We start from the raw sequence: 27,083 nt of genomic DNA, 5'->3' as shown, positions 1-27,083 counted from the left end.
CCATGTGGTCCCAGTTAGAAGTGGTATGCTTTGAGCCAGAGATCCTTAGACACAGCTTGCATGGAATTGCTGTCAGAGTCCATTAGATGTGTTCCAACTTTGTAGCCACAGGGTATGCTAGACACTGAGCCTGGAGACACTACTTCTGTCATTTACAGCTGAGCTTTTATCCTCCAAGGTTGAATCCTTGATAATTTGGTATTGTTTCAGGTCTTGTTTTATAGTATTTTCATAGGGAAAACACCAATTGTAATTAAATATTTGGTCTTTTGAACAGCATTCTGTCTTAGTAAAGTCTTTAGTAAATTCTGCTTATAACATATCCTTATGCGTGTCCTTATAAGGATATGGGCTGAGAATAACAGTGCCCTGGCAATAGAAAATGGAATTTTCTTATTGAGAATTTCTTAAGTTTCCATTTCAGATAGACTGAGGAATGACTTTGCCACTAAGGTTGAATGAGCAGTTGTGTTGGATCATCAGGAGTTTGCTGTCTGTATAGCTTTTGTATTCTGGCTGTCAAGGGTTTCTTTAGATTTTGTCACTGCTTACTACAGTATTGAAACCAATACAACTTCTGAAGTATAAATACACTTAGTATTTTATGTATCCTTTTTGAGTAAGGATAAGAAGGTTTTTCTAATATGTAAGTAATAATTAGGTGATGAAGGAATGCATATTTAAGAGTGTAATACAGTGGCACAACCAATGAGTTGTACAAGCACACCCACAGATAGTATTGTAGCTGTGGTAATCTGTGAACATAGAAGATGTTCACAAGCAAGACCAGGATTCTAGGAAGAGGCAAAGGCTGCAGTTTTCAGCAGGAGCAACAGATAAGTTTTTGTAAATGCTAGAGAGAAAGAGAAATGAAGTAGAAACAGCAAATATCAAACTATATTCTGTTTCTGAATAATTGCTTTGATAATTCACCTATTTATATTAATCTATTAAATACTTTAAGACAAAAATGTGGCAAGTACTACTAGGCACAGTAGTGGGATAGAGGGAAATGGAAAAGTCATTAGCCCCTGGGAGACTGTAGGATAGTGGTAAAAAGCTACAACAAAGGGAAAGCTCAAAAGCAAGTACTGAAGAAAAAAACTAATCTACTGAGGTAAAGAGTTCTGTATAAACAAAACCCCAGCAATACTCTTGCAAGGTAATCTCATGAATTTTAGTATTTCTTGTGGCTGTGTGTCAGAACTTCTTCACTAGTATGCTTGCCAGATAGTGATGCACTATCTTTAATGTAATTGTCTTCACGTTTGTATTTAAAGTAGACTTTCTTTGTTCTTGCATTTTCTCAAGTTGAAAGTTTTCTAAGTTTGACACACTTGTTCTTTTATTTGAGAGAATCAAAGCAGCTGAGATTGCATAGAATTGTCTCTAATCAAATGAAAGCAGATAACTCTGTAGTTTGAAAGTGAAACCCAGCAGCAGTTCCAATGAAAACAAATCTCATTAACTGTAACTGTTTTTTCTATTTATATTGCCTTGTTTTCTATCTGCTTGCAAATTGCTGTTTCTTCTTCTGTTGTAGTTCTAAGAAGCCAAAATGGAACTAAATGTGCTTTAATTGTATTTACAACATTATCTAAAGAGTCATTGCCTCTCGTATCATGTGGAAGGTACATGGTCTATTCTCTTAAAGACTCAGTTATTTGAACTTAATAGGAAGTTTGTTCTTTCGCAGTATCAATAGTTCTTTCATAACAAAGTTGTCTGAAATAGAAAGATATCTTACAAAACTATAAAAGACATGATTGGAGGCCTACTGAAGTGTTTCCTTGAACAATACAATTCTCAAACAAGTGTTTATTAAAATGCATACAGTAACAGAGGCATTTATTTTTAATAATGATGAATGTAAGTGTTTATAAAACTTCTTTTTGCCTGTGAATTGTCCTCCCAAAATATAATACAGTTCTGCTGTGAAACACACAACAAGATTGATGATAAGCTTTGCCCACTTGTCACTGCAGAAGTCTCACTGAAGATGTACTTTTAAGAAGTTACACCTCACATTTCTGATACTAAGGGTATCTATAATAGAACTGATAGAATGACAAATATTGGTTTAATATGCAAATCTATATCATAGCAAAGAACAAAATAGCTAAACTGTTTTTCAAAGTGGCAATTGCGAATGCAAGCAAAGATGCAAGCATATGTGCACATAGGCTTGCATATACAAAAGTGGAAATTTGTGTTCTAATGACACCTGTGCCTGCAAAATGTTGAATATGTAAATATGCAAGTAGGTAACTTGAAAGGACAATTTCTCATGCAGCTCAATACCTCTGATACAGGCAAGAGCTGAGGACAGCAACAGTTGTGTAGCATTAATTCATTTCTGTGAAAATAAAGCAGTTGTATTGACTTGTAACACTGGATACTGAATGTGCTTAATATGTGTGGGAAAGGTAAAGTTTTTCTGTGCTTGTTTAAAAAAAAATCCTTCTGGATGAACTGGAATCTTCTGGATCAGGTGATGCACGAGCTGCCAGTTGCTTAATGATAATCGTCTCATAAAAGTTATAAAGCATATTAAAATCATCATCCATGATTCTAATCAGTAAAACATACACTTCTGTAGTCAACTGTATATTTAAAGGGAGAATACATGGAGAAATGCTTATGATAAAATGTACAGTTCATTTTTACACAAAAATGGTAAAAAAAAAACATTGGCAGTTTGTAAGGGGAGGGGTCACATCAGATGAAAGATGTTAAAGCTAGAATAATCCTGTGCTCTGGAAAATTAAGGAGGGAAGGAATGGATGAAAGAGTAGGGTAATGAATGTAAGTAAATCACGTTAGAGGTAGTAAGATCAAAACTACAGCATGGCTTCATTAGTGGTACAGAGAAGTCTGGGAATCAAAAATACTGTACTTCTAATAGAGTGTGGAGATGTTTTTTAGGCATTTGGTACTGTTGAAAAAGAACTGATAATGAACAGTAAAAATCTCCTAAATAAGAGTACTTCTCACATTCACAGATCACAGCATTATTGACACTGGAAGGGACCTCAGCTGACTGCCTGTCCCAAAGCCTCCTCTCAAAACAGGGTCAACTACAACAGGTTGCACAGGGCTGTGTCCATTTGGGTTTTCAGTATCTCCAGTGATGTCACTTTCACAACTTCCATGGGCACCCTGCTCTGTTTTTTAACCATCACAGGGAAAAATTAAGTGGAATTTCTTATGTTTCCATTTGCTCTCACAGAGAAACTAAATGCTAAACACATTAATGGTATTAAGCACTGCATTTCCAATTAAAGAATGAATAAATTTTTTCCTGCATTGGCTTACACTGGGTTTTGAGCTAAAAAATCCTTTATGCATTGAGCATATCCCTAGGTAGGTTTTGACTATTTGAAGAAAATCGACTTTAAACAAAATCAAATAACATGCAATGGCATTGCAAGTGCAGTACTACAGTTAGAAAAATGTAAATCTCTTCACAGTTCTAAATTAGTGCTTGAAATAGATACTCAGTGTGCATATTAGCAATATGCAGTATTGCTTCCTGAATGTGGGTATTAATTAGCTGGGAGAAGTTGCTGAAAGGGAAGAAAATCACATTCTATTTTCACATATCAGGCTTAGTAAACTATCTAATTATAATTTGACTGTCAGCGGGGGAAAAAGTGCTTGGGTAATCTTTTCCAATACTGTAAGAAGAGAAAAGAAAATGCTGGACTTTTTTCCCTATCTGTATTCTGGTTGCTGGAGCAGTGATGTAACTTTGTGCTAAAATAATTTATTTTTTACCTTGTCTTACCCACTCAGTTTCTTACATGTAACTGCTTTTACTAGGATGGTGCCATGACTGTTCAAATTCTAACAAATACCATTATGGAATTTTGGACGGATACATATATTGTCTATTCCTGAGATGTTTTTCCACTGTCTCATGTCACATTTTAAAGTATAGTCTTTTTCCTTGACTTGAATCTGTATATCCCACAACTGTTGTCTTTACAGCAAAGCTTCTGAGTAAAGTTGCTACTCAAACAATTCAGGAGCTACAGGACATCTCTTCTGTATCAAAGTAGTGTTTAAAGATTTACTTTCCTTCATGGAAGGAAGAAAAGAGGCTAGGAAGGAACCTTAGGTTTTAGTTTAATTCTTTTACTATCAAATTCAGGTTCAGAATGATGATGTTGGCCACTGATACTATCCTTCCAAAGGGTAAAGTCACATTTCTCACTTAATTTACTTCCCTATTTTAATCAACTTCACATGAAATTTCTTCATGTTTTTGCAGCCCAGTACTGCTGTTTGTACAGCATTGTGCAGTTTAATCTGTTACCTAAGAATCAGTATCAAAGGTTCTTGCAGGGGCAGTTGCTCATATAAAGTCACTTTATATGCTTATCTTCGTAGCTGGCAGGTCAAATGTTTCAGACTCCACAGTATATTTTGCACTTCAACTCATTAAGACTCATGGTCAGTATGTAATTCTCCTCTGAGGTGCAGCCTGCGATGTGTATGTGGCAGTGCATCTTGGTTAAAATCGAGATCTACCAGATCTGATGTGCCTGGAATAAATTCCAAATGCAAGGATCCATCCTGCAAAAGGTCGTGGCTTGTCTTGTCATGTTGCTGAAGACCTACTTAGCTTTGGAAACTTCCCTTCCCTTGAAATTTTGCATTCTGAGAACACAAACATGACTGACCTGTGCATCTTCAGTAGATATGATGAACACAAGGTCTCTAAGAGTCAAATTTTTCAGTAAGTAATAGAAGAACCCACATAGCAAGGGGATGTTCTGTTATCTTTGTTTGCTGTCTGCATCATCAGTTTTAGACACTTCTGGCTTTAGCATTTGCCCGTATGCTTTATGACACAGGCTTCAAGTCTCCTGAGCAGAGCACCCTTATGACACACCTTAAATGTCAGCTTATGACATTTGTAATATTTTTATCCTTTTTTAGCAGAGTTTATAGTAATAGCAAAAGATATTTTACATCAACATAAAAACAGCACATGATTCTCTCTTTGCCTGTAAGTGTTTTCTTATTGCAACTGGCTTGTTAAAAATGAAGATGTTTTGACTGTACTCTGTGTCTGGGATTTTCCAGAGGCACTAATGTACAACCTATGCTGTGAAGTCTGAATTACAAAGAAGAGCTGTGGGGGAGTTCTCAGAGTCCACTTCCAGGATTTGTGGGTACAACGAATATGATGTACTGGGAACCAAAAAGATCATCCGTTCTTTCTCTGAGAAACATAGATTGTGTTTGGTTCTTGTCATGCATATTTCAGAGTGCTGAGGAAGAAAATCTCTTGTGTCTTCAGCTCAGCTTTGTGGTCCTCTGGAAGACAGGGCTGTGATTAAGTCTACGCATGTTCTTCTGGTGTTACAGAGGTCAAAAAGACCTTTACTGTTTTGAACAGCTGTTTTCTATACAAACAGTCTGAAAAAGTAGCTGGGAAGTAGATGTGGGAGGAAACAAATTCCAGTCACTAGGAACTGAGGTGCAGGAGGCGAGCTCATAGACAAGCTGGCTTGCTTACATACATGTAGACAAGCTTTTTTTTGTTTATCTCACTTGTATGAAGTCTTCATGAATTAAAGAGTGATTGTAAATGGAATAATGCAATAATGTCCTTAGCACTTCTAAACTCATTGCCATTGTTTGTGTCTTATCTCTAATCTATTTCTAATAAGGTGTCACAGATTTGGCTTTTATGTGCAAAACAGCTAATTAAAGTCATGCTCTCCTTTTTCCATTACGTTTTCAGTTTCACACTTACAAGTGTAACTGATTGTTTCTAACACCCTGATCACAAACTCTAACAGCACTAATCTCCATAAGTTCAGGAAAAGATGCAGGAAAAACTCTTAAGTATAACTAGAATTTTTTCATGCTGCTGAAGCAAAATATTTTTGAGGGGAAAATGTGCCTGTCACGACTGAAGACGAAAGTACACTTTCTCCTGGTGTAAAATGTCTGCTCTGTCTGTATGCCTGGTCTTATTACTCTTCACATTTTCTTTAGTTTTCACCTTTCCTACTAGATACTTTCTCTTGTTGACTAATCTGCCTGTTGTCATCCCTGTGATCTTAACTATGGATGCTGCCTGCTGCCGTAGTTCCTTAGCTGTGCATTAGTATCAGCTGTGATTTGTAATTGTGGTTTCTGCATATTTCTAAATTGTTAAGAATACGTTTTTAGAAATGACTGGTGATTGAAGGTACATACCTGGTCACTTCTGAAATTATCATTGCTGAAAGACACCATTGCTGCATCTGAACAGTCCAAATAAAGAAGTCTGACTCCCATTCTCAAAAGGAAGAGTGCAGCAGGCATGCCACAGTCTCAATGAGGAAATACATTCTGCCATCAGTTTCATCTTCCTTAGCTTTCTATCTCAAGCCAAATCTGAGGATGGTCTCCCTGCTGACAGTATTTTCTCAAGAAACTGTTTCACTTTCTCTCACAGAACTCACAACTCTTTTATGTTGCTTATTTATTTTAATCATCCTCTCTAGCTTCATGAAGCTCTTATTTTGTACTTTTAATACACTTTCAATGTGTATTAAAATACTTTTTTAACACTTTCAATGCCTTTCTCTCTGAAAAAGGCCTTTTTGATCTCTGTAACACCAGAAGAACATGCGTAGACTTATTCACAGCCCTATCTTCCAGAGGACCACAAAGTACTGTACACTTTCAATACCTTTCTCTCTTCCAATAGGACACTTTTTCTCCTGATTGTTCCTACACTATGCTGTGTGATCAGAATGGTAACACAAGAATGTAGGCATCTCTCTGGTTTCAGTAAGACTTCTCAAAAACTGAAACTTGAATGTAGGAACAACTTCACTGCTCAGACCAAAGTTTTGTCTTGGCCAGTGAGTCATTGTCTTGCCACTGGCCAGCACTAGAATACAGGGAAGAGTGTAAGAAGTTGCTAAGCATGTAGCAGTATTTCCTCAGCATACTCTCTGAGCCTCCAGGGATTTTCAGACCAGGAACTACTTGGGTCAAATATAGCCTCTTTGCACTTAATTGCCAATGTTGAATTTTCTTCCATTAATTTTGTGATATCCCTTATTATATACTTCTAAATTTACAGCATCTTTTAGTTCTACAAATTATCTACATAGTATGAAGAAGTACCTCCTTGTATTGGTCTTGAATCTCATAGTTCCTAGTTTTTGTCAGCCTGATTATATGCTCTCATCTACTTATCTTTGTCCTGCAAAAATTGATAAGCTTATCTACCTAGATGCTGAGAACTCTTGTATATTTTGTTGCCTCATACCTGAGGTGCATATGAACATGCGATATATAGTTTATCTTGCTAGACTGAACAGCAAAATAAATATAATCTATTCATTGAGGAAACTACTGAATCCTGATTAAAAATTATTGACTTCAATCTAATTCTCTCACTCTCTCCTTAATCTAGAATATTACCAAATATATCAATTTTCTAACTGTCTACATTTTTTTGTGCCTAATTTGGGACACTATAAACCTTGAGAAATGGCAGAAGCATTAGTATCCTGAGCCCTTGCAGCTCTTACTTATTGTCTAGTAACAAACAATGAATACTGCTGAAGAACTGCTCACATATATGTGTGTGTGTCAAACTTGGCACTCAAATTCTGGATCAAGAGACGTTTTCAAATTTTGAATCTTTAAACTCTTAGTCATAGTTCCTTAATTAATAAAACCTGCATTAGGAGTAGTTTATCACTTCAGGGTTCAACTTGAATCAGATATTTTGAAGTAGAGATCAGGTGGGCTGATAATACAAATACTGCTAAGTAACATTCTCTTATCTCCAAACACTACCGTTTATCTACTTGCCTGATGGTTACTCACCACTTAGCGTTTCTTTATCTCATTAATAGCTTTAGCCATTATCCTCCCTTCTCCTAGCCCTGAGCTAGCTCCTCTAGCCTAACACTCTTAGTTCTTGACCAAGCAGTTTGTTAATCAATGCCACGAGAGTGGCACATTGTCTTTTTTTTTTTTGTCTTCTCATGACTGTAGAAGCATCTCAGTGTAAAGAAACTGGTAATATTTAGACAAAGAGGCTTTTCCAAAATCAAAATTATTGCACAGGAGAATTAATATAGTGGAGTGATCTGTTCACAGGAAAATAAACTTGTCACGTAGGCTGTAGGAGAGTCAGCACACAGGTGCTATCCGGTGCTTCTGGGAGGATGCTTGACTCATTGAGCACTCAACACCAGTATATGAGTAAGCTGCAGCACAAAAGTAGGAGAGAGAAAATTACAGAAAGTTAGTAATTTGATCCTTTTTTCCTTTGATCTTTTTTTAAGGAACTTCACTTTTTTTTAGAGATATGGCAGAATGTTTTTAGATTGTTTTAAACATATTTTATTTTCTCACTATCTCTTGCTATTAAATCCTTTTAAATTAATCTCTTTTATCACTTTTCTCTTTCTACCTTACTTCCTTACTCTCAACGTTTGGCCTTTGATTGCTTTATATTTATCATTCTTCTATTGGATCAGTTATAAAAAGTAAGCAACTACTTCTGATGTCTCATTACTAGTTGTGGAAGCTTTCTGCTTGCTTCTGGTTACAGTTACATGATAGTTGTCATGGTGCAAGTAAAGTAAATAATAGGATCTGTAGTTTAATAAATACACAATATTCAGTTCCTATAATAAGGCAACTGAGAAGTATTTAGCTTATAAATTAAGAAAAGTTTGCTGCTGTTTAATTTTCTGAGGCTGTGCACAGGCAGCATCAGAATAACCACCAGCAGAGGTGCCAACAATTGAATCAGATATCACTGCTGGGAAAAATACATTCCTAAGTTTGACATCTGGGTCCTGCAGCTGGAGTGACTGGAAGAAGAAAGGGAAACAGTACTGACTGTCATCAAAAGAAGGTAGTGTTGCCAAGTGAGCATGGAAATTACATACAGATGCCACTTTTTTTTCTTAAGACAAATAGCTCAACTGTACAAAAAACCAACAGCAGCAACATCCAAAGATGTGCTTTGAAGTGGCTGATGGGTAAATGAGCTTTGCTTTTTTTGTAAATGAAACTGGAGATGGTAGATGCTGAAATAAACTTTATAATTGTATACATTTTAACATTTGAACAGACATTGTGAAAAGCATTTATGTGCATAGAAGGCAAAGAGCAAACATGGTATATTACTGTTTTCAAACTGTTTTCTGAATAATTCATAGTTTTAGTTTCCCAGCCCAATTCTTCACTTTACAATATATTGCTCTTGCTCAGCACATCACATAACCACACAGGACCCACTGTAGTGATACTTGTGAAAAGCCCCAACTCACTGAATGAAAAATCAGCTAGAATTTCTTCTGGTATCTCCCATAGCAGTAGAAAAGACTGGAGAAGCCACTGCATGCATCTTGATCAAAACATATCCTGTGTGAGTCTCTACTGATTTTAGCAGATGTTTGAATAAAATACTAGTCTTCATTCTTTATTTAAGAGGATGAGTGAGGTTACAGTAAATGGGATGACTAAGTATTAGAAGATTTGCTGGAGAGTAGCATGATATCTTAGCTCAGCCTTTTCTTTACTAGATTTCAAGAAAGTGCTACTTCAATTGCACACTGTGTTCTGTCTCAAAAGCTTAATTATTTATGCTTTCAGGGGAAAAAAAAAGGTATAATAGAATCTGTTTAATGCATGCAATCTTCAGTATACCTTGCTTGTATTTTGAAATGATATATCGTATCTGAATGTGGATGTCTTGTATAATACAACTAAAATTAGCTATTTCATCTCTTTATGGATGGAGTTATAGCCTTTCATTTAAAAAGTATTTTCTGTTGTTGAAAATATATTTTATTTCAGTATGTCTCTTTAGCATTGGTGCTAAGCAAGCTCTACTTCCTGTCTTTGTTTCAGCCAAAATACAACTTTACTAGAACTGTATGATTTCAGTTTTTCAACAAACTATTTCCACAAATAAAATAGAAAAAGAAATGTGGACTTGAAGGTGTTTTTGAAGTTAACGACTGTTTACATGGGTTGTTAGTGATAGGACAAGTGAAAATGGTTTTAAAGTGAGACAGGAGGTTTAGGTTAGATAGTAGGAGGAAGTTTTTCACACAGAGGGTGGTGATGCACTGGAACAGGTTGCCCAATGAGGTTGTGGATGCCCCATCCCTGGAGCATTCAAGGCCAGGCTGGATGTGGCTCTGGGCAGTTTGGTCTGCTGGTTGGCAACCATGCACGTAGCACGGGTTGGAACTAGATGAGCATTGTGGTCCTTTTCAACCCAGGCTGTTCTATGATTCTTTGATTCTAAGTGTCTTAACTGATCAACTGATTCCTTCTGGGGAAGACAGATAATGAGGTACATCCTCTAATACATAAGTTATGCTTTGTGATACATAAACCCTTCTGTGAATACAAAAAAACCTGTGTGCCTTCTTTGTTGACAAAACACTGCAGTGAGGTCAGTAAGTAATAGCATAAACTTATGAAGGATGCTTTCACTAGAGAAAGTACTAGCTCTAGCTTTAATTACACTGTCAGTAGAGAAGACACACTTGAGAATGTTGCAGAAGTGAAAAAGGAAGATGCTGTTTCCCTCAGAAATTTTGTTATGGGATTAGGAGCTATTTCTCTTTGAGATCTAAAAATAATCTGTCTTGGAAACAGTTGAGAGCCATCTGTTGGGTGTTAACAGTCTTGAAATAAATTAATGATCTGAATCTATTGTACAATTGAAAGACATCCACATACTGGAAACAATTATACCCTGTTGATAACTTCAGCTGGAAAGCTGGGTAATGTAGGGACCCTACAGCTTTCCCCTGGTTTGCAAAGGTAGTACTAGGAAGGCTGTGACATCCTCAGAGGTGCACTTCTGTAAATATATACAAGTTGTACTGACACAAATAATATCAAATTAGGTGTCTTCTACAACAATAAATTAATCTTAATAACTATGCCATTGCCATGGTACCTGGTTTTGGAAATAGGATATTTAAGACCTCTTCTATTGTAAACCTCCAATATCTGAAAGATTTTGGATGAAATTACTAAGAGTGGCTGCAGTGGGAATACTTGTTTAGAGAATAAGCAGTTGTGTTGGTGGTTATGAAGTTCTGCTTCAAGATTGACTTGAGGAAAGGTAATGTAGTTTGGCAGCTAAATATCTTCCCTGAAGGACACTTTACATGAGATACTACACTTTGAAAGGAAAAAAGCTTGAATCCAAATCAATCCTATACAAACAAGACCCTTTCTTGTTTAGCTTGTATTATATCTTGCCGTCTTGGCGCTATCTGAGCAGCATCAATGGGTCTTGCTACCATTTGGGAAACCTGTGTATATTTCAGTCACACATTGTTCTTGCAGGATTTCCTTAGGCTAAGCTGCAGAAGTGAAAGAACTCCTTTTAAGAGAGTCAGTGAATAACTAGGAAATGAGCATCAAACTAGGCATTATCTGAAGATGTTTGTTAACATGCAGGATGTTCCTTAAGGCCTCTATCTTGAATGAGAAGAGTTTTTATTCGGGAATGCTTTTTGAAAAAGCAAGAGTTCTTTTGCATGCATGTCACTATGGGCCCTACTCAGGCAAAGAGCACTATTTGATGCACTTGGCACAGGTCTGCTTCTCTTGTTTCCTTGGATATGCTGCAATACACAGCCTTATTTGGAAGAAGATTATATCTTTTCAGGAATGAGAATAGGCACAGTTTACAACCTTACATGCTTGTCGATAAAGTACTCATTTTCTATTGCGAAGCCTAACTTAAGTCATCAGACCTGTGGATGTGTATTGAGGGATCTCTAAAGGAAAAACAAAGCTGTGGAGGGAAGACCATGCACTTTCAATATAAGACCAGCTGCGACCATTCCCTTTATCTTGAAAAAATACTGCTTTTCATATCTAGCTGAGGAAAAAAAACACAACAACTTTATATAGGTAGCATACTCTGCTGTCTAGAGAGTTTGAGAGAAAGTAATTTTTTATTGCACAGTGGAATGGCAAGTAGCTGGAGAAGCATGTTTTAGAAGGGTTCCAAGTAAAGAGTACAGGCAAGGAGATAAATAAGATTAGTTTTCTATCAGTATATGATTATGACCCAAAGTGTAATCAGTTGCATTTGTGTGTCTATCTGTGTTTATGTGTATGATTGAGGAAGAAGAACAATATATCATTCCAGGAGAATGTTCTTGCTTAAGGCCTTGCCTGCAAAATTTACACCAACGGAACAAAATCTAGGTGGTTGTGTAAAATTTTTTGTAATACTGATAGAGTCTCAGAAGCAGCTTAAGAGTGAAGAATCAACCTTCAGACTGTGAATGATTAACTGTGAAAGCCATGCACTAAAAAGTTTAGAAGTCATAAACTGTAACATTGTTAATTCAAAGGCAAAAGAGATCCCTTCAGTATATTTAGTCCTCTGTTCATTGCATAACAAATTATCTCTAGGGAAAAAAAAAGCCTTAAAAGAATATACACATTATATTCATGTTTATCTAATTAATTTACAGAGAGATTCCTAACTCAGCAGACAGTTTTTGTGTATCAAAGTCAAAGGTCTTAACATATGTTGGCTTTCTTAAGCAGATGTTAAGCATTTGATATCTAATAAATAATTTAACAGTGGATTCAGTAAATGTACACAGACTATGCATTTGGTTCATTTAATATTTGGAAAGCTACTTATTTTCACAAACAAAAATCATTTAGATAAAACAGACATTTTAATAAGTCAAGGTGATTTTGTTGACAAGATTCACTTTGAAGGCTCTGTCAATTTATGTTGGTTAAGTGACTGCAAAGTCACACTGGAATATTAAATGCATTAACCACTTTTTAGTTTGTGCTTACTTGTAAATTTTGAATCATTAGCTTTTTGCTTTAGATGGTTTTATTGAGATGGAATGAGATCTTTCAAATATGTTAGAACACTGTAAATTCTCAAGTTATACAGTCTTCTCAGATGTTTTAAATAAGAAATGAAGGCATCACGTCCTGTATATGGAGATAGCTGTCGTTAAAGTCCAACAATGTAAGTGTGGCTGAAGTGTGGCTCTGTCAGAATATGATTTGATTTCTCGACCCTCTCAAGTCATAAACAATTAATTGTTTCTTTTCCATAATCCCTGTGTATTTATTGTAAGGTAATGGAACAAATACAAAGCATCTGGATATAAAAGAATTATAATTAAATTACTCTTTCCAATTAGAGAAAATGGTGGGCCTTTCCCTTGATTTAGAGTTGTAATAATCATTTGTAATTTGATTTAAAAGGGGCTTATGGTTGCATTCATAAAACTTGGAAACATTAGGATTGACATGACCTCATAGGTATCTAAACAAATTACAGGCTTATAGAGGTAGGGATATATCATTAACTCTTGAGCTGGCAGCATTTTTTTTTTTCCTACTGACCTTTGGTTGGATTAAGTCCAGTCATCAGAAAATAATTCCATTTTCAGCAGCCAGGAGTTATTAGCAGGTTTTGTTGACTCAGGATTAAGTGTACCTCAGTGGCTGAAGAGCCTTTTAGGATCAACTGTCCTTTCACCTATGGAGTTTTGTAGAAAATGAAAGGAGAAAAACATTGCAGCTAGTTTATTTCTAGTGTACATCTTGAATTTACTAGTGCACGAATATCATCTGCAGCTCTTTTTCTTTAATGTAGGAAAGTTCTGCAGTAGCCTAGGCTCCATTTACTGACAGCTGTATTTATGAGCGAGATTTCTACAAACTGGATGCTTTAAACATAAATCTTAGAAAGCTCTTGTTGAACTGTAGCAGAGTAATCAAACATCTACTGCTGTTTATGGACAGAATCGTTTCAGACTTGATATTGCTGAATGGCAAAGTCAATCTGCCTAACCCCCAGCAGAAATAATAAAGCATTTCCTAGCTTGTTTCAACAGACAGTTCTTGCTCCATAAATGCTTTTGCAAATGCATGCTTAATCATATGCAAAACATTGAACAGTAGGAGGTGCCTTCTTGTACAAGCAGTGTTCTTTGTGAAGAGACTTAGGTGCAAAAGCTCAGGGTTCCCTGCAGAGTGAGGCAGAGTAGTCTCTCCTGAAGGAATGCCTAAGCACCACTGTATTTGATGGGTGCTTTTGCCTTGTGAGTCCTTTGAAATTGTTTAACTTTGCTTAAACTGACTTGATGATTCACTGATTCTATATCCTGGTGGTCAAGATGCTTAGGATGGATGAAGGAACAGATAACCACAGATGCTCCTCTCTGGCTCTGTTGATTTCTGAACTTGGTTAATATGTCCAAACATAACACCCTCAGCTCAACATAACCTCAGCATTTCAATACCATGCAGATGTATTCTCATTCTGCTTGCAGGGTATGGCTTTACCTCATCATTTTCTCCAGCATTCATGATTTGTAAATTTAGGCAGTTCCCTTCTCTGCACAATGACTTCTGTAAATCATATTTCTAGAAGTCTTTTGCATGTATTTTGTGGGATGGACATCCTGAAGTCTTGAATTGTGATAGCCTCACGTTACCACACAGAATGTGATTAAACTTGTGTTGCCAGGAGCTGGAGAAAGCAAGTGAGTTGATAATGGTTGGTTCTCCTGATGAGCAACACCAAATGATCTTAAAAACTGCAAAGTACAGGAATAGATGGAACTATTTGCCATTTTTGTTTCAGTAAATGAAATAAATTACATTAGTGCATTCTATGCTTGTGTATACTAGACCAGGGATGTCCAAACTTTTGCCTTGTGTGACTGCATTGAGTGAAGAGGAATTGTCTTGGGCTAAATATAAAATCTATGATGCAGTTAATGTAATAAGTTTTAAAATGTATTTAATTTTTTGTATTATTAATTAAAATAAGAAATGGGACAACAAGAACATGAAACTAGTGGGTTGCACATTTATGTACTAGATGATGTATTACTGGGAAACTGGTGTCTCTATATGATAGTGGTGTGTTAAGAAGCTTTTAAACAATGCTGGTGTTTCTGTCTAAAGATGATTCAGAACAGGTAAAATGGAACTAATTTATTCTTGAAAAACAGGTGGCAGCACTTAAAATCTTGCATGCAGTAACCATACCCACTGATGATTCAGTAGTAAGAAGGATAACTGAATACCTGCATCAATTTCACGTGTAAATGCTGCCTGATTGTAATTATTAGCATTTGGTGAAAATGTCCCCAATCTTTTATGTTTCTTACTGAAACAGAGCTGAAGGTGGATTTTGACGAACAGGAGCAGGGATGGGTAAACCACTTGTTTCCTTTTAATGCCTTCTGTCAAAGGTTTTAAGTAAGTTTGTGTAAGAGGACACATCAGATTGGTGGCTTTTAGGGGGCCTAATGGGCCTCTGTTTGGCAAGCAACTGAAAGAGTACAGGTCAAGTGTGTGCTACTAGGAAGAGAATTTTTAAATGGATTAGCTTTGCAAACTGGAATTATCCTAGAGATATACAAAAAACTTTGTTCTGAACTGTAATTGTTAATGAAACTGCTGGCTGGATGAAGAGGCTCTCTTTCAAACACCTGAGTAGCAGAGTGGTTCTTAAATATCACAGGCAAAGGATCTGGCATGTCTCATCTGTCACAGATTTTATTAGGGAGTGTCCACAAAGTGCACAATGAATTGAATGCAGTTTCTTAATACTCCTTCTACATTAGACTGTAGAAAGAAGCGAGAGTGTATAGATTCAGGGATTCATGGCTCTTAAGGTTTTTTATTCTCTGGGCTCAATATGGTCAGATTGGTGTACCCTATGTTGAATATTCATGCAGTTGTCAGGCCCTCCCCTCATTGTACAGTGATAGGAGAACAATGCAGCTGCACATATTGACACCATTGACACCAACAGTTTGTTTAGGCTGAATTTGACATGACAAGGCTGACTGCATTTCTTCTGTGGAACTAAGTTTGTGTTTGTGGGAGGGACTTAATATTTTTTTTCCTAGACATTATTCATACCAAGAGGCAACTTGGTATGAATCAATAGGTTAATTATAAGTAGGGAGAGTCACAGCATTACACTTTAGGTAAATTCTTGGTATTTTTCTTTACAGGAAGCCTTGCTGGAACATAATTGCTCTTAAATAGGAGACCAACTCCCTGCCTTTTAAAAAGCATATGAACATCCTATTCAGAAAGTTCTGTGAGCTGTACATGAATACTTTCAGTCTGATAAGCCAAATGAGTTATAATCAAGAACGTGATTAATCACACTATTATAGATCTATTTAGTTTAAAAACTGCTATTCAAGATGCCGTGTTTGAACCTTGATTCAGGGAGAAGCCCCCTGCAGGGCCGCTGTCACGTAGTCAGCGGGTAACCATGTTTTGGTTACAGAGGAAGCAGAGTTCATGTGCCTTAAAGAAGGGCATCTCAGTCTCTCCACTCCTTTTCAACATCTTTCCCTCTACCTGAGAGCTGTTTGATGTTTGTTTGGTTGTTTTCTCAGGGAAGTTTTGGCAAGATAACTAAAGCAGTCAAACAACAGTTGCTCCCAAAGGGCAGGTCCCACTTCCCCCCAGCTCCCAGGTGCCTAGTTCCCCCCTCACTCTTGCAAATGCTCTGGCTTTTGGCTTCTTAGTGGGCCAATTTAGTTAACTATGAGGACAGAAATCTATTCACTTTATCCTGCCTGCCTGCTCATTTTCTGTGGGTGAAGGGCTTAACAAAACATACACAGTCAAAATTTCATTGCTGCTGAAATAAATATTTCAAGAAGTCCGTTACTAATTTTTATTCTTTACTGAGCTATGTACCTGACTGCTTACTTTTTTATCTTGAATATGTTCAGCCTCTTTGTGAGATAAAATAACTTCATTAAAATAGCATAAAATAAATTAGAAAAAAAAAAGATTCTGTCTATTTAGTCAATTAACTCTGTTCAAAAGGTGTGACTGATATGGTGATATGCCAGAGAACAGGTCCACAGGACTAAGAATGGGAGAGTATTGAAGATACAAAATGAAAGGATTAGAAGACAAAGGAAGTAAGGGAGTTTGGAAAGCTTCCCAGCAGAGCAAACTATTAGATTGCTTCAAATTCCTGTGAAACCCAGTCTTCAAGAACTGAACTGGCTTGCCAATGAGTCACATGCGCAGCAGGGGTTGAGAGAAAGAGTAAATGAGCAAAGGAAAGGGACCGTGAGGTGTAGAATATCCTCGTTGGCTCCACTGACAATTAGATCAGCTCAGTTGCCATGTGTCAGCGCATCATTAGAGCCTAGGTCCATGCAGGATAGCATTGTCATAGAAAACATAGCCGTGTGAATCACTGCTTGTGGGGTGTGGGAGTTGGACTGACCTGGAAGGCTGTGACAAGGGAAGCGGTCAAAAGTAAGAGTAGAGAATGGCAGGAATGCATCAAGTCCACTCCTCTGTCGAGTCAAATATAACATGAAACCATACACTTGTACTATGACCTTTTCTTCCCTCTTATTCATGTTAGAGACTCGAGACTTTCTTATTCATAAATTCCTGTATTGAGTTCCAACAGTGCATTTAACACTCATATGATAGATGTAATTCCTGCACAAAAGGGAAGGAATAATAGATTGTGGGTTTGCAATAACGCAGTTTTGGCAATACGCATCCGTTGCTGTCACATTAAAACACTCCTGTTAAAAATCAGTATCATTCTCTTGGTTTCCACATATTTTCGATACAGAGTTGATCTAGGGAAACTGACGTCCCTGTCTGGTCTTCTCTATTGAGCATACCAACATTTCTCTCCCTGGTGAACATCTGTAGGCTGACTTGGCAGAATAGATGTTTTAAAGATAGCTTAAATACTGGATATTTTCCCCAAGAAAAAACAAGAGCAAATATTAGCCTGAAAAGGGGCAGCAGTGAAGAAGAGCACTAAGCATGAACAGGGTGAAAGGTGAAATGTTCAGTAAGAGATTGAATAGCCGAGAGAGAAGATTTAAAGAAATATTTTGTTTGAAATTTTCAGGTTTATTTTGTGTGGTGGCTGTTGAAGACTGTCATGCTCACCTTTGGCAAGCTGATACATTAGGAATTTTGCCAGTGATTATTATTGCTGTCTGGCCTTATTGCAGCCTTGCGGAGCACATCAGTAGGGAGAGCGAATTCAGGGACAGCTGGTGCTTGTAGCTGTGTTGGCATCATTGCTGATGCTGACACACAGGTAAGGGGCCCCCTCTGCCCTTCTTATTCAGACCTCACATTGGGAAGATCTGCCAGATTAGAAGTGCTGAATGGGAATCGAGAAAGTAAACAAATGTGTGCTGTGTTTACACTTTAAGAAGCTGGAGAATAAAACTAGCCTTTGAGTACGAACTTTGCATATGATATAGAAGTAATTTATCTTTTGGCTAAAGCAAAGCAGATGTTGGAAGGGGAATGCATGTGAAAAGACTTGGAAACTGTTGTGAAGGCTGCTTTTTTAGTTTGAAGAGTTTGTTTTGACTTTTTCTTACTTGTCATTTCCTTTAAAAATATAACTTTATAGATAACCTGAACAAGTAGAAGTTGTGAAGGCAGAAGAAACAAAAAGCGGTATCAACAGCAAGACCTCCCAAAACAAAGCAAAACAAAACAAAAAAGCAAAGAACCTTTCACAATGTATCCCTTCCAAAAAACTCATAATTTCTATTCACTGTGACATGTTAACATAGTGAGAATCTGTCCTGGTTTGAATTCCAAAAGATAAGGATATTTCAAATGGGGACCTATTTCTTTCAGGCATTACACCACTAAAGACAAATCGCTATCAGACTGCTGATAGCTGGCTATGCAAATGTGCATGCCTCCAGTAAGAGAAAACTGTTTTGCTGAAAATTTATTTGTTACGTTCCCCTGAATAATTCCACCTGCTCTGAGCTGAAAGAGCTGAAATCAGAGGAACTCATAATCTTCATTTGTAATTGATTTGGACTAGAAGGGCATGCACTTTAAGAAGCATAATTCTTTAAGTAACCTGCCCTCTGAATTCAATAGGATTTTGTCAGTAAAACCTTGTGCCCTTTTGAGAAAGGAGTCATTTTAATGATTATCTAGAATGTCTGCAATGAGTCTCTGAAGTCAGCAGTAGCTTTGCTGAAGGCTGGATCATTTGTATCAACAACTGAAAACGATGCTTATAACCTACATTGTTGATATGTTCGTATATGTCTCTATAATAAAATAAGCTTATAATCAACTATCATCAAAATTTGATTTCAAAATCAATAAGCACAGCAGAAACTTCTTCTATGTCTTGATGGTACTATAACAGTGGGAAGAGAGTAAGCAGAGTTGATGTCAAAGCAAATGGCCTTTAAACTTCATCTTGCTAAATATTGAAATACTTTCAGAGAAAATCAAAATAATCACAAAAGATTTTTTTGGATGAAGATAAAAGACTGTAAGAAATCTGTGCCTTCTCTGTAAGAAATAATCCCAGCACTCATGAGTTTCAATTGACAAGTGATTTATGGTTGTGAAAAAGACTCGGTATCGCTCTTTCAAAACATAAAGTGAGGGAGTGGCATCCTCTGAGCAAAAACTCTGGTGCCCTATCTGCTTAAGTGTTTCCTAAGTTTCAGCACTATGAGAATATGAGAATGCTCCATTGTTGGGGGTTTTGGAGACATGCCTGGATCGAGGAAGTACTTCCTCGTCATGCTGTTTCCTTTCCCAAACAATATAAAAAATGGCCTTTTCAGCCAAACATCCAGAGGTGGTCACTTTGTACATTGTCCAGCTAGAGCTCAACCATCATAAGATAAACCATTCATTTGTGTGAATGGCTCCATGTTATTTCTGCTACTTCCTTTTTATTTTCATGGTGATTTTGTTCTAATTTATGTATGCATAGAACTCGAATCCCTTCTATAACGATTATGTCATCTAACCAGCCAAGAAAAAAACACACTCCACCTACTCACAGCCCTGTATAGTATGCATAATGAGCTCTGTCACACTCACACCACTCAACTTCTTACACACTCCTCAAATGTGGGCTCCATACAATCTGATTAGGAGGAGTGAAAATACACCATTCAAATAATGCTGTAAGCTGTAATTTTATCCCACCACTTTATGTAGTCTAACTTTATTTCCAAACAGCATTTCAGGTGAAGCAAAAGTCAATTCATGTACATGTTCTATTTGTGGTTTAGACTTGCCTGATCCAAAGGATTTCTGAGTAATCTTAAGCACTTACAAGGCATGCATTATAGTATTAGGTGAATATCCATGTTTTAGTCCAGGCATTCCTGTTGGCATTGCATCAACCATAGCAGACAAAATCTGAATTCTGCAGAAAGAGACTTTGTATAAATACATTATGATGTCTTTGTAAATACTTTTTTCTTTTTTTAAATTACTTTGTAACTTTTTAAAGTTGCAAAGGCATTTTAATTGGTTTGTAACGAGTACTCATCTGTACTCACATGTTTTCACTTCTATATCTTGAGTTGCATACTTAAGATTAGTTGTATTATTTTATACCAATGAAGCACCAAGACTACGCATGGTGTATGTTGTGAAGAATAAGTCACTATGGTTATTTGGTATACTAGAAAGGAAAAACTGGAAAAAATACTTGGAAAGTCTCTTTGAAAACTTTGGAAAATTCTGCTTGTGTGTACTTGTCCAATAAATTACACAGGCCTATTCACCTTTGGGACTGAATTTAGACTTTGAGCAATACATTTATCAGAACGGCTTTTGATCCACAAAGATGTAAAAAGAGTCAAGCCTCATGAAAAATCCTCTTAAAGGTAATTTTGCTTTAAAAGGAAATAATTTTTTACTAGCATGTATATTTGCTGCAGTTCACTGGCTTTCAGTGAAATTTTCCTGCTATATAGTCAGAGGTAAAAGGACAGAATTGGAATCATATATTTTTTTTTTTTTATGATGTTTCTTTATGACAACTTTGTAATTTGCAGTTTTTTCATAGAATTGTAGAACAGCATGGGTTGGAAGAGACCTCAAAGATCATCTTGTTCTAACCCCGCATTTTAATTCTCTCAATTAACACTAACAAATATATCCATATTTATCAATACATAAAGTCATTTAAAAATAAGTATATGTTGCTTTTGACTCATTTTCTTTGCTGGACCCGAACTCAGCAAACTTTCTAAAGATTTCCTTCTGTCCATAGTTGCACCAATTTTACTGAGAACAACGGTGGTTTTATAAAACTAATGTAGGTCTCATCCCCACAGGGCATGAGTTATATTTAATTTCACTAATTTATTTTCTACACAAATGCTTTGTTGTTTGTATAAAATGCCCTTTCAGTGGTCTTTGGCAGTAACGTGGACTGCTGGGTTTACTCTGCCTTGCACCCTCTGTCCTGCTAGCTCTCCACTAGAGGTAACAGTTGGCTGACTGTGAAGTATAATGGAAATAATCAAAGTTAATGCTAGAGGGCTTTAAGCATTTCCTCAACAAATAAGCAGCGAAGTGTTGATAGCCAGTGAGTATTTTATAAGTGCAATTAAGTCACTGTGATTGATTGGGTTGGGGTGGAAATCAGAATCAGTTAGAACAACAAATTCTTCACGGGGAAATGCTCACTAAATTAAGAAAACACACAAATGAACAACAAAAACAAACCATTCGAGAAGTTCTGTTCCTATGTCACGTTTTCCTTGTTTCTCAACTCTGTGAGGGCAAATTTGGTGAAAGCGAGACCTTTCCTTTCTTGAGAATTTATCTTTTTCTGTTGTTCGTTTATGTTTCGCTGAATGAAGTTACACATTAGAGTTGAAATGATGTGACAGTTTACTTACTGAACAATGTGTCTGCTTCCTCTTCTTTTCCACTCACTTTTCTCTCCCTGTGCCTAGCTTCAGGTTAGAGTCCTGCCCTTTTTTAGTGCATGTTGGACACCTTGTTGAGCTGTTTCAGTTCATTGAAGTGCTAGAATTTATTTATTTTTTTACCAGGTTAGTTTTGCTCTGGTTCAGCAAACTGAGTCAGCTCAACACAAATCAGATGGGGCTACCAGTCATTGCAAGCATGTAGGATGCAGCCAAAATACTGCAGCTTCCTGACTGAAGGGCAGGGGAGCCAAATACAGGTGGTCTTAAATTTGTGAAAATATCTGAATTTATTCCTACACTTTAAGATATAGTTTAACATATTGAGACATGAAGTTCCCACAAAATGCACAATCTGAATAACATCACCAAAATGCCTGTGCAGCTCATTTCATTTGTATGACTAGTAAGCATAGTTAATGTTTTTCAGAAACCTGTCCAACTGTTAGCTACTGAGATAAGTGACAGCTGTGTTTTCAGTTTAAGAGCATACAAATATTCTCTTTCTTTTAGCATATTCTTTACTTTTGAATACACTCTGCTAATGTGAAGATCTGGCTAACTTAGTATTTCCAATAACTAATCTTAACTATCCATCCTCTGGCTGGTTTGACCCTAAAAGATATCTTTAAAAAAATGTTACACATTCAGGTTTTTTAAACTTGGATGTAGATGGAATAGGGAAAACTTCGTGGAGAAAAGATACTTTTCAGAGTGGAGATAACATAAAAAAATTGATTTCTAGCTCAAACACAATGTCAGGTACTACAATTTGGATTCAACTACTTTTGATCACTGTCAGCATGTGAAACCAAGTTTAGAACAGCACAGGGCAGAAGCACAGTATTGATTTTATATGCATGGCATGAAGGTTAGTGATATGCAGTAGTCTTACTTTGACACTTCAGAGGCTATAAGCCTCAGCAATTGCTTGAGCAGATTGGTTTTCATTCATGGATATTTTGTCGTCAGAAAACTCTTTGCTTGAAACGATCATTTCAGTCATTCTGAAGACAGTGCTAACTGGAGTAAATGTAGTCTGGTGGAAAAAAATACTCCAGAACACAAAGCTGTCAACTAAACAATCCGTATGTAGTGAAACTCATTTTCCCCCCGTTCATTTAGGAGCTATGCAGCTTTCAAAGAGAATTTACTTTGAATTCTCAATGCACAATAAGCATCAAGGAAAAAAAAAAAAAGATTTAACCAGAAATAAAAATACCACTCAAAATAACTTTCAGTCATATATTTTTATTTACCTTGAACAAAAAAATGTCCAACCATCAATTACTGATAATGGAAAAAAACCAACAAGCCCTAACACGTAACAGAGGCAGCTTTAGTTCTAAGTGCCATTTCTACAGCAGAGTTAAGCTATTGTAAACCAAACATTTAGTAAGGCAAAAATATCCAGCCAACGTTTAAGAATACAACAACATTGAAAACATTTACATATAAACAGGGAAATATTTTCTAATCTTTTAACAGTCACTCGCTACAATCCGGGTGTTTAGTTCACATATCTATACAAACAAACACTCAAGCTTTTGTGAACTAACCACTTGTCCACAGGACCTGCCTAGACAGTTTATCAATACAAAAGTTTTATATAAATAAGTCAAGTAAACTTCACAAAGACTAAAAGAAGCAATAAAAAAATTCCAACTGTAAAATAAATCTGTACATTATGGTCAGTCTTGTTTTTCTGAAATCTTGAGCATCTTTTAAAGTGTCTGTTTAGGAAGGGATGGCAAGGAGAAGTGTTAGCTGGAATGGAAACTTGAAGACTCTGACTCTGTAGAAACAGAAGAATGTCCCCCACGTTTGCTTTTTGAAAGAATCTTAAGGCTTGATCCTCTGCTAACAGATGTCAAGGCATTTTGTGCTGATGTTTTGAATTTGGCACCCAGGAAGGCATAAAGAATTGGATTGAGGCAGCAATGGAAGAATGCAAGGGCTTCTGTGATAGAGATCCATTTGTGCACGATTGTGTCCAAGCTGCAGCGATGTCTGATGACTCCAAGCAAGATGAACGTGTCTATGCTGATGCCAATGTAATAAGGCAGCCAGCAGGCAAAGAAGGTAAGGATGAGGATAACTGTTGTCTTCAAGGCTTTGCGCTTTTGGTGGCCTTTTGAATGTGACAGCTTAGATATGATAATACAATAGCAAGTCAGGATTATTAGACCAGGCAAGACAAGTCCTACCAAGATATGCTGGAATCTGAAAGAAATCAGCCAGGTGTCATGAGGGTACATGCGGTCACAGAGATACCGACCTTCTACTTCACTCGTACTGGCAAAAATGATATCAGGCACTGTCAGAAGCACAGCTGGCAGCCAGACACCCACATACACGATCTTCTCAGCCAACAGCTTTCGGGGTCGCTGGCTGTTGGTGGCATGGACTATTGCCAGGTAACGATCTAAACTTATGAAAGCCAAAATCAAGACACTGCTGTAGAGGTTGACTGTGTAAATGACGTGAACTGCCTTACACAGGACATTCCCGAAGTACCAGCTTATGGCTGCATCCACGGACCAGAACGGCAAGGTGATGACAAAAAGGAGGTCAGCCACAGAGAGGTGCAGCCTGTATTTGTCAGTCATGCTTCGTTGCTTCTTCTGGTAGCCCATAACAATGATAACCAATCCATTCCCGATTATTCCCGTTAGGAAGATGATGGAGTAGATAGTTGGCAAGAAGATCCGGTTGAAATCAGCGTTTTCATGCTGAAAGCATGGCTCTCCGTAGTCTCCATAGTCAGCTGAGCCAATCTCCTCCGAGCCATTGTCAGGAAATTCAATGACTATGCCAGAGGACAGCTAAATAAATAAGTAAATAAAATTAGATGTTGGCTCTTTTACAACAGCTCACTATATGTTAAGAGTCCCAGCAACAGTCTCCACCATCACCAACAGGCAAACTTTTTGAAACCCGGACAGAAAAATGCTATTTAAAATGCTATTTATATACAATTTCTATTTCGCTGGCTATTTTATACACAGCAAAAACCAGACAAGGAAAAACTTCCTTTGTGTTTCTCTGAGGACGTGTAACTGAAGATGGGAGAAAAGAATGATGACGCCGACTTTCAGAAATACCCCTGTGCTTCAGGAGATTTCAGTGCTCTAATGGGATGCGTGCTACAAATGCACAAAGCCAGATGTGTGACACGCACAGACTCAGAATTACACTCGTCATTCTGCAGCTCCGAAGTTCTCTCATTAAGGGGATGGGGTCACGGAGAAACACAGAGGATGCCCTCGGCTGATGTAATGAAGGATGAATAGCAAGGATTCCCCCCGAGAAGCGACTGACAGCTCGGCGCCGGGACGAGAGCCGGGGAGCGGCAGCCCGAGGGCAGCGGGCATCTCACCGCCGCCCTTTGTTCCCGCCCAGAGGCCGGGGAGCCGCCGCGGCGGTAGAAAAGGGGAAGCGAAATTCTGGTGAGGGCATGAAAGCGCATCAGGAAACCACCAACGGTTCGGGGCACCGCGCTGAAAAGCGATGCAGGCGGGCGAGTGCCACCTGGCTACGCAATACCCCGCGTGTTCTGCGAGCTCAGCCTCACGCCCCGCACGCCGCGAAGCTCTGACCCGACGCGCCCGGGGCGCCCCGCAGGTTACGGGGGCGGCTGCGGACCCCGCCGCTCCATGGGACGCATCGACCCCCGGCCTCCCGCCCAGCCCGGACGGAGCGGCGGCGGCACGCGGCTCCGAGCCCCGACGCAACTCCGCTTGCGAACAGCGCGCACGGGCCAGCGCGGCTGGAGGGCGAGCGCCCCGCTTCCCCTCTGCACTTACATCCAAGCCGTCCATGCTGCCGTCCATACTCCGAGCCACCGAGTAGGTCCAGGCGGACCGAGCTCAACGAGCGCAGCTGCACCGAGCGCACAGCCCCTCTCCCGCCCGGGACGCGGCTCTTTTATAGTCCCCGCCACCCCCGCCCCGGGGCAGCCCCGCCCGGCTCCGCCCCGCCGGGTGGCACCGCGGGACCGGCTCTGGCCGCGCCTCGGGCGCGCTTTGTCTGCGGCGCCGGGCACGGCGGCCCCCGCCTCGGGGCTCCCGCGGGAGGGACCCGGAGCCGCTGCCCGGGGGGAGCCGCTGGGCCGGGGGTCGTGAGAGAGGGGGAGGGTTGGTCCTGCACGCCTTTAGACGTGTAGGCGGCGTGGAGCTGTTCCTCGACCCTGCTGAAGTGTGCGGGGAGAGGCGAGGAGCGAGGCGATCCTTTCGCGGGCTGCAAGTTGTTCTGAACTCGTCCAGCATCCGGAGTTTGGCATCCGGAGCTGCAGATGCATAGGCAGTGTGTGTGGGATGACGTGGTGTGTGTTGGTGTCCCAAAAGTTCTGTTACAGTCACACACAGGATCACAGAATGGCCCGGCTTGGGAGGGACCCACAAGAAACTGGTAGAAAACAGGAAGAAAATGAAACGTTGTCAAAATAACGGTGCTGCCAACTTCATTTAAACTTATGGATATGTATGCCTAATGTCTTGTGATCAAAAAGCACTAAAGACCGAGTTCTTTATTTACCTGCTAATATCAGAACGCTGCTCGTCTTTCGCCTTAATCTCAAGGCTGGGTAACTACTTTTTTAAAAGTGGAGGCTGCTGAGCATCTTTCTTAATGGTCTCTTTCTACAAGCTGTGTAGTCTACAAAAGGAGAGAAAAACCTTAAATTGTGCATATAGAATAAAAATAGCAGTCATAAAATAGGTTTGCAAGGAAAAACTAACTAATATAAAGGACAGTAAAAGACAATAATGAATTGCCTTCACAGATACCTCTAGGATCTCAGTACTGTTGTAACTCATGCAAGTAAACTAAGTTTGAGAAAAGATTTTGCTGGTTTTAGTTGGAGGAGTTTTCTTTCTTCCCATGATTTCACAACTCACATCATCCTGAGTAATTATATTGGGAATAATTGATTCAGTTCTGTGGATTTACACTTTATAGTTGGAATTTGGAGTGAAGAGAAGAAGAAGGGACAGGAGCATTCCTAATGTAATGGCATATGCTCAGATTACTCTTGCGGTCTCAAGGGATGAATGAAGTGAAAGTTTGTCAAAAGTTTTATTCTTAAAGGCTCCTATTGCCAGGTTACATGCTCTGAGTTGACTACGGGCTTTAGATATAAGGATTATTTGTGGGTATTTGGCAAGAGTTACTCTCCTACCAGTCCCCTTACAACTCTCCAACTTTTTATGCACTCTCATGCTTGTGAATGATTGGTAACACTGATTATTATTCTTTTTGTTAAAAATATGGTACGGTATGTAATGACCCATAACATCATTAAATACTTTAACTTACATCATAATT

At 38.4% G+C, this 27,083-nt stretch overlaps 1 protein-coding gene across 1 annotated transcript; it reads right to left on the bottom strand.

The window, feature by feature from the left end:
- Positions 1-22,989: 22,989 nt before the first annotated feature.
- CXCR4 (C-X-C motif chemokine receptor 4) lies at positions 22,990-25,679 on the bottom strand. The gene is made up of 2 exons (XM_031590752.2): positions 25,565-25,679; positions 22,990-24,583 (listed from the first exon to the last, which is right to left on the bottom strand). Exons 1-2 carry the CDS (start codon positions 25,589-25,591, stop codon positions 23,522-23,524), a joined length of 1,089 nt encoding a protein of 362 aa, XP_031446612.1. The 5' UTR covers positions 25,592-25,679; the 3' UTR covers positions 22,990-23,521.
- Positions 25,680-27,083: the final 1,404 nt, after the last annotated feature.

Source organism: Phasianus colchicus, chromosome 7 (genome assembly GCF_987193195.1).
Source record: "Phasianus colchicus chromosome 7, bPhaCol1.hap1.1, whole genome shotgun sequence".
NCBI classification, from domain to species: domain Eukaryota; kingdom Metazoa; phylum Chordata; class Aves; order Galliformes; family Phasianidae; genus Phasianus; species Phasianus colchicus.
This window is presented reverse-complemented; position numbering and strand designations above follow the sequence as displayed.